Raw genomic sequence first — 13,793 nt, forward strand, 5'->3', positions numbered from 1 at the left:
ATTTCTTAGCAACTAAGAAGACTTTTTATTGTGTGCTGTGCAAGAGTCTGCTTTAAATTAAAAGCTCTACAGTATATAACATTCATCACCACTGTAATTTCTAAATAACAAGCATCTCTATAAAGATCATTTTGTAAGTAATTTTCAAAGTGTACCTGTGGTGACTTGATGAAATAAACGTATGTACAGTGCCAAGCACATAAATAACTTGGCTGTATTTTTTCTTCTTTTTATGCCTAAAAGAGTTAATCTTCAGGCATGCAAGTCATAGTTTCTGTCTTTTCAGACCCTTGCCGAATTATTGCGTAACCCCCACAGAAAAGGAATTACAGCCATAAAACTCTTTCCTAGCAGAAAACAGCTTCTGACTGCAGGGAATAGATAAACAAAAGGTCAATAATTAATGTATTTGACACTTAAAGTGGACCAGAACTCTTGCACAGGACAGAAGGAAAACTTAGAGAAATGCACCCTGGATATATTTAGAGAGTTTAGCCTGTCTTATTCCCCCTCGTGTGACTAAGCACAAGTTGTAATTTGATCTCTCCCCTCTGTCACCTGACTGCCACGGCAGAGAAGCTCATTTGAAAGCACAGGATGTTAACAATATGTCTGCTTCCATAAAAGCAGGAAGCAGAAATACTGGAGATTTATTTTAGGATTTGTATCAGCTGTAACAAAGAAATGATTTTCTTTAAAGGTTATAAAGCTGTTGTTTATCTTATAGAGCAGAGAGGAAGTTCTGAGTTCAGGTCTGCTTTAATAGACTGCCATTGAGCAGAGACAATAAAACTTGAAATCTACTTTGCATATGTTTAAACATAACATAAAACCCTCGGATATCTAAAACGGTCATTATTAGGAGTAGGAGGATAGATACAGTTCTTTATCTCATGAGATTATTATCACCTCGGGTTCACCTTCTTGGCAATTCTTCTGGATTTTGGGGTCTAAAAGCGGTACGTTGGTTTTTTTTTTTCGCTCTTCGACCCTAAAATCTGGAGAAATTCATACCCCAGGGAGATTTCCTGCCACTCCTGCAGAGAACTCACTTCTCTGGGATCCATCACTGCATGTTTTCCTCCTGTCCTCTAGGTGGCACTCTATTCCTATGGTGAGTTCGCTGTCTTTCGTCACGTGACAAGCGGCGCTCTCACCTGAAGGATTGAGAGCATCAGCGGACATGGAGGAGACTTCCCGGATGCCGTGGAGATCAGGGGACGTTAGTATCTGTGCCGTAACCTACCTGTCGGCTACCCCAACCCGCTGGATTATTATTACCGTCAGGGATGTTAATTTTAGCTTTATATTTTTAGAAAGCCAAGTTAACTGTATACAGCTTGGTGCTAAAGATACCCAGAATGTCTCCTTATATGATCACAGTATTATTTATGAGTATATTTCCTTCTGATACACCCATGAAACTTACAAGAGTATTTAATCCAATGATTTGATTTGATGGTTTACATACTGTGTATAATATGAGTATGTCTCTATCCTTATCAGTCTATCCATATTAAAAATCTTATATATATGTTTGCTATTATCTTTCCAGTTCAAGAGGAGCCCCCCGAAGATCCCATACAAAGCTATTGCACTGGCCACTGTGCTGTTCTTGATAGGCACTCTGCTGATTGTGATCGGTGCCCTCCTTATAACTGGACATATTAGCAGTGGGGTATGCTATTTATCCTTTTCTTTATTGCTGTTTTTGTTAACATGCAGCTATACTAGCCTTTTCTATCGATGATGGGCAGACCGACCAAGGAGCAGATTTCTTTTTGATCAAATCTGATTGGAGAGAGATCTGTAAGCTGCCCATACACCGCAGACACCGATTCCTGACACCGGAAAGCATTGCTTGTCAGAAAAGCTCTTTAAAAGCACTTTTGGTGTGAAACAGCCCTTACTGCCTGATAAAATTGCAATGATCACTTTAAAGAGAACCCGAGGTGGGATTTCATTATGTTAGTGGGGCACAGAGGCTGGTTGTGCACACTAACAGTAGCCTCTGTTGCCCCATGGTGTGCCTCCATGTCCCCCTTGCGCGCCGCTATACCCCCGTAGTGCTGACGACATGCAGCGTGTCGCCAGCACAATGTTTACCTAAGCTCTGTCAGCGCCGCTCCCCCGACTCCTCCGCATCGGCGCTACCCGCCCGTGTCATTTTCCCTCCCGCTGATAGTAGGGAAGTGACGCGGGTGGGTAGCGCCGATGCGGGGGAGCGGCGCTGACTGACAGCGCAGAGGTAAACATTGTGCTGGCGACGCGCTGCGTGTCGCCAGCACTGCGGGGGTATAGCGGCGCGTAGGGGGGACATGGAGGCACACCATGGGGCAACAGAGGCTGGTCTTAGTGTGGTCAACCAGCCTCTGTGCCCCAGTAACATAATTAAATACCACCTCAGGTTCTCTTTAAAAATACACCAGTCCATTTTTTTTCTTCAAATCTTATAGCTTATACTTTTTTTTTTTTTCTTAGTAAAACCACTTAAGTATTTAAAGTGAGTGTAAAGCCAAACAAAAAAAAGTTAGATACCTATAGGGAGGGAAGGCTCTGGATCCTTCCCTGTCCTCTTTTGTACCCCTCATTCTAGCGCCGTTACCCCTGTTTAACTACTTAAAGAGGAACTTCAGTCTAAACAAACATACTGTCATTAAGTTACATTAGTTATGTTAATTAAAATAGATAGGTGGTATCTCTTACCCACCCTGTTTTAAAAGAACAGGCAAATGTTTGATTTCATGATGGCAGCCATCTTTTTGGTTGAGAGGAGGTGACAGGGAGCACGAGACACAGTTCCAACTGTCCTGTGTCCTGAGCACCTCTCCCAGTTGCTAGGCAACGTGAATAATAACATAGAAAATCCCATCATGCTCTGCACAGCATCAGGGAAAAAAAGCGCGGGCTTTTTTTCTTTGATGGGTGGAGCTTAGCTAAAAATGATGCTTTGGTAAGAAAAACAAAGTTCTGATGCTGTGAAACTGTTAAAGAAACACTAAGCCTTTTCAGTTCTGCTGAGTAGATTTTTAGCCTGGAGGTTCACTTTAAGGACCGTGCTAATTGAAATCTATGCCCTGTTTTGATGGCTGCCAGGGCATAGATTTCAATACATGGACGATGCGCGTTCTCGCCGCTTTCGTCGCACCCGACAATCTCACCGCTGTCTCCCTGCCGCAGCTCACTCGCTCTGCCATCTCTATAACGGCAGAGACCTGTGAGCGGGTCAGGAGCTGATTTCATTGGCTCCTGACCCTGTCTGTCAACATAAGCAACTCCCATTGGCTTACATTGATAGGCAGGGTCAGAAGCCAATGTAAGTAGTTCCTGCCCGGCTCACAGGAACTCTGCTGTCATAGAAGGCAGAGTGGGCGGCTGAGGTGGACGTCGATTGCAGCGGGTATGTTCAGTGATTCGTCTGTATTTGTAATTATTCTGCTGCTTTTTGTACCAGCGGTCTGTGGTCCTTAAGGGGGCAGAGACCACTGGTACTTAAGTGGTTAATTTGCCACCTCGGGCAACTACGGAAGCACTCATGTCCCCGAGTGCTTCTGAAGACAGGCGGCTCTGTACTGCGCATGCACGAGTGCTTCCAAAGGGCTTAGAGAGCACAGGCGTGTATTCGACACATTGGTCAAGTACACGCAACGGGCGGAACCACACTGAAACTAGGGGAGAGGAGACAGGGAAGGCTCTATAGGACCCAGCGCCTTCTCTGTCTATAGGTAAGTATCTGACTTTTTTTCTTCTGCCTTTACACTCACTTTAACCTCCTTGGCGGTATTCCCGAGCTAGGGTCGGGGCGAGGCTGTGTGCAGAGTATAGCGCGCAGTGGGCGATTTTACATACCTCCCGGGGGATCCCGACGTCGGCCGCCATTCTTCTTCCTCTACTCTGAGGCTCTGCTTCCAGGCTGGTGAGATTGCCGGCTGTCGTTATGACGACAGCCGGCAATTTCACTTTACAGTTGCAGCGCCACCCGGAGGATGGAGGCCTAACTGCAGCGCTGGAGCCAGGGAGGTGAGTGATTGCTGGGCTGCTGCAGATCTCCCTGGCAGCATAATTTTTTTCCAGGTTTTAGGGTCTGAAAGGGTGAAAAAAAATTGCACTGCTTTTAGACCCTAAAATCTGGAAAGAATCAGAACACCAAGGGGATTAATGGCGTTTCTACATTTGATACTGGTGATAGGAATGGAGAATCTGTAATTGTGTTTTTATTTTACTTATTGTTATTTTAGGGCAATGAACGGGCCATACCTGTCCTGATCATTGGGATTCTGGTCTTCTTACCTGGATTCTATCACCTCCGCATCGCTTACTATGCTTCTAAAGGTTACCGAGGTTACTCTTATGATGACATTCCGGACTTTGACGACTGAATCGTTACAGGTGATGAGAAGAGGAGTGCTCTAGATTGTGCTTCGCTTGAAGCCAGCAGGTCTATAGGACAAGCAGGAGACTATGACCAACCGATCCGTGTATATACAGTACAGAGGCTTTATCGTAGCCGGGCTATTGGAAAATGTATTAGATTGTTTCACAGATGTTTGTCACAAAGCAAATGCCCTTCTTGTATTGCTAATTATGTGTTCTGGTAAGAGCATCCCCCTTTGAAGAGATACCGTAGTGGCAAAGCAAGCAATCTAGCAATTATTATTTTTTAAGATTGACCATAAAACAAATGGAGGTGATGAGATTCTAGCTGAGGCTTCAATTATGTATGCAGGATACGAACAGTAGACATTTGGCTGATGGTGCCAACACCTCCGTTTTACCAGATCATATTTAAATTCTTCACTAAAAGGACTATGTAAATTTACACTTGATAAATGTATAAACAAATCTTTGTTGAGAAAAAGACTGCTTGGGTAAATGATGCATACAAACCTGTAAATCCTATTGTGAGTGAGAACAGATTTGTAACAAATGGTTTTCATTACTTTGATAAGCAGTCTCAATGGACATAGTAAATTGTACTGTTGGCATGAGACAATACAAACATAAGGGTGTATGTAAATACCTGAGGCTTCCTCCAGCCCCCGTTGTCTGTGGCCTTCTTCAGTGTGCGTCTGCTCCCATCCTTTCTCCCGCATTTAGCCCCGGGGACTACTGCGCATGCGTGCTTCCTTGGTTGCGATCCCGTGGCCAGGAGCATTCTGTGCAGTTAGTTAAAGAGAAACCGTAACTAAGAATTTAACTTCATCTCAATCAATAGCTGACACCCCCTTTCCCATGAGAAATCTTTTCCTTTCACAAATGGATAATCAGGGGGCTCTGTATGGCTGATATTGTGGTGAAACCCCTCCCACAGTGTAATGTCAGGACCATGGTTCTGACATCACACTGTGGGAGCCTTGTTGCATTATGGGAAGTTTTCAACTGCCCCAAAAAAAAAAAAAAAAAAAAAAAGCAAGCCGCATCTCCTTCCAATGACATCACCTGCCAGCAGTAAAAATGTCACCATAAATGTCAGAATGTAAATCAGGGAGAGGAAATATTTTACAATGGGCAAACACTGACTAAATCATTTATACATAATTATTGTAAAAAATGTTATTACATTTTCACTGGAGTTCCTCTTTAAGGCTTGTAATGTCACAGGAGCATGACCAAGTAGGCACGCAGCCAGCACCACACATGCGCAGGTGTCACCGACTGACTCACTCAGGGACTTTACTGGAGCCAACTGCAGGAGAATGGACGGGACCAGACATGGCCCAAAGGGGCCCATGGAGTACGGGGGGAGGGGGGGGGCTGGGAGAAGCCCCACATAACTGTAAATCCTTGTGTTTGTAACGTCTCAGGTGCACATTGTTCTTTTATTTTTTTTTAATGAATTATTTGCATTTAGAAACTCACTGAATTCCATTATGTTGCAGTGTATGGAGTGTAATGGTTTTACCATAATAGGGCTGATTAACAGTCAAGCAACCAATCATAATCCTGCTTGCATTCAATAGCTGGAACCTTATTGGTTGTTCTGGGAAACTACCCCAATGTTGCTCTGGTTTTCCTATTCGTAATAAATTAGCCCTTCTACGTTTCCTCAGCTGTAAATTCCACTAAAACATGACAGTGGTCATTCAGTTTAATTATTGGCACTGTAGTGAAAATAACATAATGAATAAATATTATTGTTTACAATATTCATTTATAAATTATTTAGTCAGTGTTTGCCCATTGTAAAATCTTTCCGCTACCTGATTTACATTCTGAAATTTATCACTGGTGGTGACATCTTTAGATCTGCCAGGTGATCTCTACGGAATGTTCACTACTGAGAGTTCTATGTGCACAGGGAGATATTGCTTGCTTGGCAGTTGGAAAAAGCTGTTATTTCCCACATTGCAATGAGACTGACTCACAGACCACAAAATGTCCTTACATCACATTGTGGGAGGGGTTTCACCACAATATCAGCCATACAGACCCCCGCCCCCATGGCAAGGGGGTATGAGCTCCTGTTTGAAATGAAGTTTAGTCTGTGATTAAAGTTCCTATTTAAATAGCATAAAATTATTTGTATTGATACAGTACCATCATCTTGCATTCAGTGCTCTAGTAATGGAGTGCATTTATGGTACATGACTTGCTAAGGATGGACCTGCTTTCAGTTTAAAGCACTATTCTACTTTTGTCATAAAATTGGTGCATGCAAGTCTTGTTGCAAGCCAGTTCTCAAACGTTATCTTTCAGTTTAAATCTGCAGCCAATGAGTGGTGGTAGGCCTAGATTTCTCTTCTTTGCAACCGTGGTTACAGTCCTCTCTATACTCTGTTTGAAGCACGGTTGCCATTGGACTGTTCAGAGAATCCCGCTTTGCTGCAGGAGTAATAATATGCACAGGATAAGAGCTATATTATTCATTTTCAGGAACTGGACCCATCCATAGACCTTGGAATTATCTCCCAATTTCTGTCAGTAGCAGTGTGTATGGGCTGTGTTTTATATGTATATAAAAAAAAAAAAAGTAAATAAGCTGAAATAATTTTTTACATTAGTCCTTGCAACGTGCACTGATCTGTTTAGTGGGGCAGAATTATCAAAACCAGCACAAGGAAAACTGGAGCAGAACCAGTGAACAAATGGGGCATATGTCCAAATCAAGGATTCTGATTGTTCACTGCTCCACCTCTACACCTATTTTACGCCAGATTTGCTTCTGTTTTCCTTGCAGTGGTTTTGATTACGGTACTCAGCCCCATTGTACTACCTGAATTCACAGTGCAGGTGAGTATAGTCCAACCAGTATTCACCAACATGTCACTTCTCAAGCTAGTAAAGCCACATTATTTAATGGGCACCCATAATGGCTAGGAATGAGAGTTAACATAGGATGGAAACTGTTCTGTCCATATCCATAAACCAATTTGTTGTTGCTGTATATTTGCACTCTAGTCTTAAAGGGATACTGTAGGGGGGTCAGGGGAAAATGAGTTGAACTTACCCGGGGCTTCTAACGGTCCCACGCAGACATCCTGTGTTGGCGCAGCCACTCACCGATGCTCCGGCCCCGCCTCCGGTTCACTTCTGGAATTTCAGACTTTAAAGTCTGAAAACCACTGCGCCTGCGTTGCCGTGTCCTCGATCCCGCTGATGTCATCAAGAGCGCACAGCGCAGGCCCAGTATGGTCTGTGTCTGCGCAGAACACTCCTGGTGACATCAGCGGGAGCGAGGACACGGGCGTGCAGGCGCAGTGGTTTTCAGACTTTAAAGTCTGAAATTCCAGAAGTGAACCGGAGGCGGGGCCGGAGCATCGGTGAGTGGCTGCACCAACACAGGATGTCTGCGGGGGACCATTAGAAGCTCCGGGTAAGTTCAGCTCATTTTCCCCCGACCCCCCCTACAGTATCCCTTTAAATGCCAAAGTTCAGAAATGTAAATGTGTTCAGGGAAAGCATGATCATTTATGTCCAACTCTTACATATCATATGTATGCTGCTAGTTTAAGTTTGAATAAATGCTGTTCTTTAATGTTGTGTATTTATTACTACTATTTTTGTGGGGTTTTATTCGTAAGTTACTGTTGACATCTTCCACAGTGCTTTACGTGGTGCATATAGTCATGTCAATAACTGTCCCTCAGAGGGATCTAATTCAGGCTTCCTCAACTCAGGAAAATTGTAGCAGGCACTGTGTGCAACTGGGTTAAAGACTGATCCCACCACTGATCCCAACACTTACAGTACTTTGTTAATCATGATGCTGTTGTGAAATGAATGCATTTCGGAGATTGGATCGAAGCGGATGCAGTGTGGAAGGGCCCTAATTGTATGTGTTTTACTAAAGGTAAATAGAACATAAAACTGAGCTTCATATTTTTATTTTCTGTTTAAGGCCTTCATTTTAAGACTGAATTTTTTAACAGCATTCGTGAGAAGTTTGCTGTCAAAAAACGACTGATTAGATGTTGGGAGACAAATCAGCTTTGAATGAGATGGGGAGTTGAGATACAGCTTGGATGGCCAACAGTCATCTTTGACTTTTATACTGCATCAAGCAGTTCAAAACTATGTAAAGCAATCAGACAGTTTTGGTTATTTTTTGATTAAAAATTTAACTAATATGAGAAGATAAACTAGTTGCCCAGGAAAACAACGCAAAGGCTTAAAAGACAAATGACCGGAGAGCGATAAGGAGGTCACCCTATTTATTTCCTTTTAAAAATATCTGTTGCCTGGCATCCTGAAAACCTTTTATCATCAGTAGTGTCTGAATCACCACCTGAAAAATGCATGCGGCAGTCAGAAACATCTGATCTGCATTCTTCTTTAGGGTCTATGACTAAAGGTATTAGTGGCAGAGGATCAGCAGGGCAGCCAGGCAATGTGCATTGTTGAAAAGGAATTAAATATGGCAGCCTCCATATCCCTCTCACATCAGGTGACCTTTAACCATTTATGCCGCACGGATGTGAGCCTAACGTCTGCAGCGGCAGCTGCTACAGCCTCAGGGAGGCGCTAGTCACGTCCCTGCAGTTTGGGGGTGTTTGCATGCGATCGTGCAGGCAAATGCCAGTGATTGCGATGTTGCTAGTAGTAGGGAGGATTGGCTGCAGGGGCAAAAGTCCCCTGTGCCAATCCGAACATGTCCGTTGAAAATAAACACTGTTTTTGTTCAAAAACAGTGTTTATTCTTTAATAGAGCCGCCGCGCTTCCTCCCGCCGATGCTTTCCGCCACCTGATCATTAGATTTATGAATGGGAACTTTGTTCCCATTCATTAATCTTCCCGCAGCCCACCGGTGATGCAGGCTTCCATTGAATCCTGCATCACTTCCCTAGTAACAATGTTAGTAACACATTGTTTCCTATGTAGTGTATTTGTACTCTACATAGTATTTTGCTCAGCGGGGACATCTTGTGGCCAAATAGTAAAATTACATCTACAGACTTTAGGGAATAAAAAAAAATATGTATGTCAAGAAAGCAATATTATTATAAATTTACGGGCTAAAAATTAGCGATTGATGTAAAACTGAAAAAATGTACCTTTCTTTCCCAGGGCTGTGGAGTCGGATTTGAGGAGTCAGAGCAATTTTGGGTACCTGGAGTCGGAGTTGGTGGTTTCATAAATGTTGGAGTCAGAAGATTTTTGTACTCCACAGCCCTGTTATTTCCAAATAAAATATTGTCACCATACATTATACTAGGGATATAATTTTAACGTTGCAATAACCAGGACAAATGGGCAAATAAAATGTGTGGGCTTTAATTACGGTAGCGTGTGGTATTTTAAAACTATAATGGCCGAAAACTGAGAAATATTTTTTTTTCCATTCTTTTCTTAATTTTTCCCATTAAAATGCATTTAGAATAAAATAATTCTTAACATAATGTACCACCCAAAGAAAGCCTAATTGGTGATGGAAAAAACAAGGTATAGATCATTTTGTTGTGATAAGTGGTGATAAAGTTATTGGGGAATGAACAGGAGGAGCGCTGGAATGGGAAAATTCCTCTCGTCCATAAGGTTAAAAATCCCACGGGATGAAATGGTTAAGCTGGCCACACACTGTACATTTTTTTTCCCTAATTGGACATTCAATTAGACAAAACTTATAACTGTTTGTAAAGTTAAGTGGAATTAAACTTTTGCAATTGATACCAAGATCAATATTAAGGGCTAAAATCACTCTGAAGACTGTCTTTGATGTCTTTTGGCCTGTGGCCATTATATATAACAACCCAGCCAGTACACTAATGCCTTATACATGCTGGGGCAGTTACTGTAACACAGGAGAACCTTATTGTCAACCATGAAGAATCTTATGACTGCTGGTCAACCCTAAATGCAGGCCTGTAAAAAAATGTTCATCAGAATCAGGAGAGGTTGTTATGTACAGTACATGCTGCATCATTGCCAAACCAGTCTCTGGCATAAACCATGAGTACTTCATTTGTGGCTCTCAGATGGGCAAGATAGGACTGCTTTCCATAAGAACTTTGGAGTAGACAAAAAGCCAAAGTCATATGGCATAGCAGCGTGGCAAAGAACATCTTAGTCCTGCTTGATCCTCAGGCATTTGCTGAATAGTTCTGGCGTTTTCTTGGCAACCCGCAGAAGTTTATATTAATGCTCAGCAGTTTCAGGGAGCAGCCTATTTGTTTTAGTATCTGTGAAACGTCGTCCTGCTGACCATATCAAATGCTTTGGCAAGGTCAATTAAGGCAATGAAAAGGCATTTGTTTCTGTAGTTGGCAAAGTGACAAAATCATGTCTACAGTTGATTTTTCTGTCTGGAAGACATATTATGACTTCAGCAAATATTTAGAGACCCACAAGAAGATGCAGCTAAAGACAGAAAGGTACCAAGGTCAGCCCTATGGACAGACACAAATAGTAGGCTGGATAAGAGTTGGACAGGCCAAGAAGTCAATAGGAGTCAAACCAGCTAGGCTCAAAAGTTGGAGGATTCAATTGGAAGAACATCTAGGCCCATATGCAATTCATTTTTTCTCTGAAGTTTTCTCCGAGGTGATAATGTTTTATCTCTCCTTAAAATAATGTTTAAGCTTTACCATTTGAAAAATTGCCAAAAGTCGTAGAAAAAGTATTATGGAAGTTATTGTGTGTATTTTCTTGCTTGCTGTGAGTTTTAAAGGAATTTTATTGAAAGGTGTACAAATATCAACTTGGAGCCAACTAAGGAGAAAAAGTGAATTGCATATGGGCCCTGATGTTAGAATATGGAGGCTGACATATTTTAAACTATGCAAATTGCCTGGCTGCCCTGCCGATCCTTTGCCTATAATTATGCTAGACCCTATGATTATAAATAGACCCTGAACGAGCATGCAGGTCAGCTGTTTCTGACTGAAGTCTGACTGGATTAGCTGCATGGTTGTTTTAGGTGTGTGATTCAGACACTACTGCAGCCAAAGAGATCAGCAGGATGCGGGCAACTGGTATTGTTTAAAAGGAAATGAGTATAGCAGCCACCATATACTTCTCACTTCAGGAATACTTGAAGCCTACACAGATATAAGAACATATGTTGTGCCTGGAAGAGGGCAGGTTAGCAAAATAAATGATCAATACTGGGAAGGAGATTGAGTCAAGGTAGACAACAAAACTCTAATAGTGGTGCTTTAACCCCAGTGGAGCTAATGTACATGGTTTTGCGAAGCACATTATATTGTATGACAACATCCAGTGAAATCCCTCTGTCACAACTGAGCAATTGGGAAGGGAAATCTGATTTGGTACTGTGATGACTAATTCTCTAGTCCAGGCATGGGCAAACTTGGCCCTCCAGCTGTTGAGGAACTGCAAGTACCACAATGCATTGCAGGAGTCTGACAGCCACAGTCATGACTCATAAAGGCAAATGCATTGTGGGATTTGTAGTTCCTTAACAGCTGGAGGGCCAAGTTTGCCCATGCCTGCTCTAGTGCTTGGATTTGCCTTGAATCTCCTGCTGGGCTGGTGCTGACAGCTTGGTTGTGTTCATGTTGGCACTAGAGCTTTCAGTGCAAAGTACTGCAGAAGCTGAATGACAACAAATTAAAGTGAAATTATAATCTGCCTTAACCACTTGATCTGCATGGAGGCGATAGTCATGTCTGCAGTTGCTACAGTTGCACGGACATGACTATCACGTCTGTGCTCTCACCCGGGTGCTGCACTCCAGATGGCCCCCAAAGCAGGAAGGATTGGTGGAAGGGGTTGAGAAAAGTGTATTTTTTCATTTTCCTTTTAAGATACCTAGAGAATAAAATAATTGCTTAAAAAAAAAAATACCATGCCCAAAAAGCCTAAATTGTGGCAAAAAAACAGATATAGATCATTTAGGTGTGATAAGTAGTGATAAAGTTACTGGGGAATGAATGGGAGGAGTATTGAAATGTGAAAATTGCTCATGTCCATAAGGTGAAAACACCTGCAGGCTGAAGTGGTTAATATTTAATTAAACACCTGTCTCTCGACACCTAATTTCTCATGTGGTTATCCAGTCCACTTTTGTCTCCATGTAATCTGTGTAATAATACACATTCCTTCCATGTTACAGTGGTAAAAGCAGTCGTTTGCTCACAAAGAGGCCTATTGCTTACAGTCCGTGCAGCTATCATTCAGAATTCTTCTGTTTTCTTTGTTTATCAAACATAAGGCTAAGTTAACAGTAGTCAGTTGCTAACTCATGTATTTTAATGTGTGTGTGAAGGGCAATAGAGACTGGATGTAGACCCTGCATGCAGAGTTAGAATAATGCTATCCATTACAACGCAGTACTGTGAACAGGGCCATAGAATTGTATGGGCAGTGTGTTGACGTGCAGAATTATTCTGCAACACACTTCACACATAGATCCTGTCATAGTAATTAAATAACAAAGCTGCAGGGGAGAGTGATAACAAGAACATTATAATTCAGATACTGTGATTAAACAGGATTATGTTCTTAGAAATCATACTGTTGTGGCAAGTCTACTGGAACAGGAGGAAATGTTCTGTTTCTTAAAGGGACTCCGAGCAGTGCAGAAACTATAGGAAGATGCATATCATTTTAAAGCTCTCTTTCTCCTCTTTCCAATGTTATATAAAGCGCCGCCCTATGCCTTTTAGTTTTCGCTATTTTCGCGATTGAAATTGCCGCGGCCGTGATTTCGCTCGCGAAAATAGAGAAAACTAAAAGGCGTAGGGCGACGATTTAGGGGTCGTCAGAAAGAGGAGAAAGAGAGCTTTAAAATGATATCCATCTTTCCATAGTTACTTGTATTACACAGGGCGACTTTTTCTGTTGAATGGCGCTGCTGACTTTGAGAAAAAGTCGGCCTGTGTAATACAATGTAACTATGGAAAGATGGATATAATTTTAAAGCTCTCTATCTTCTCTTTCTGATGACCCCTAAATCGTCGCCCTACACCTTTTAGTTTTCTCTATTTTCGCGATTGAAATCGCGGCTGCGGCAATTTCAATCACGAAAATAGCAAAAACTAAAAGGCGTAGGGCGGCGGTTTATATATCATTGGAAAGAGGAGAAAGAGAGCTTTAAAATGATATGTATATTTTCATAGTTTCTGCACTGTTCGGAGTCCCTTTAAGGCTCGTACACGTGTCGGATTTTCGCAAACGACCCGTCGTATGGACGTCAAATCGGTATGTACGGTCTGTCGTTCAGCTGATAAGACTGAATTTGAACGATGCCTCCCTTATAGTGCCAGAAAATAAAGTGTGCTGTAACCTGGTGCTTAATCATCATTTCACCCCTCCAAAAGCATGGAACCTTGACCATCCTTTCAAGTACCTCTTCCTAATCATCCCCACAATACCTTATAGTAATCACAACTTC

General features: G+C 42.3%; 1 protein-coding gene across 2 annotated transcripts in view; it reads left to right on the forward strand.

Annotated features, from left to right (window-relative positions):
- TMEM230 (transmembrane protein 230) overlaps nt 1–5,419 on the forward strand; it is a 608,298-nt gene extending 602,879 nt beyond the window's left edge. For both annotated transcript variants that reach the window (XM_068274815.1, XM_068274813.1), the window contains exons 3-4: nt 1,556–1,678; nt 4,239–5,419. In XM_068274815.1, the coding sequence (XP_068130916.1) occupies nt 1,556–1,678; nt 4,239–4,379 (264 nt within the window). In that variant the 3' untranslated portion in view covers nt 4,380–5,419. The remainder of the gene's footprint in view (nt 1–1,555; nt 1,679–4,238) is intronic.
- The last annotated feature ends 8,374 nt before the right edge of the window (nt 5,420–13,793 follow it).

The sequence above is a fragment of the Hyperolius riggenbachi genome, chromosome 3 (assembly GCF_040937935.1).
Source record: "Hyperolius riggenbachi isolate aHypRig1 chromosome 3, aHypRig1.pri, whole genome shotgun sequence".
Classification (NCBI taxonomy): Eukaryota; Metazoa; Chordata; class Amphibia; order Anura; family Hyperoliidae; genus Hyperolius; species Hyperolius riggenbachi.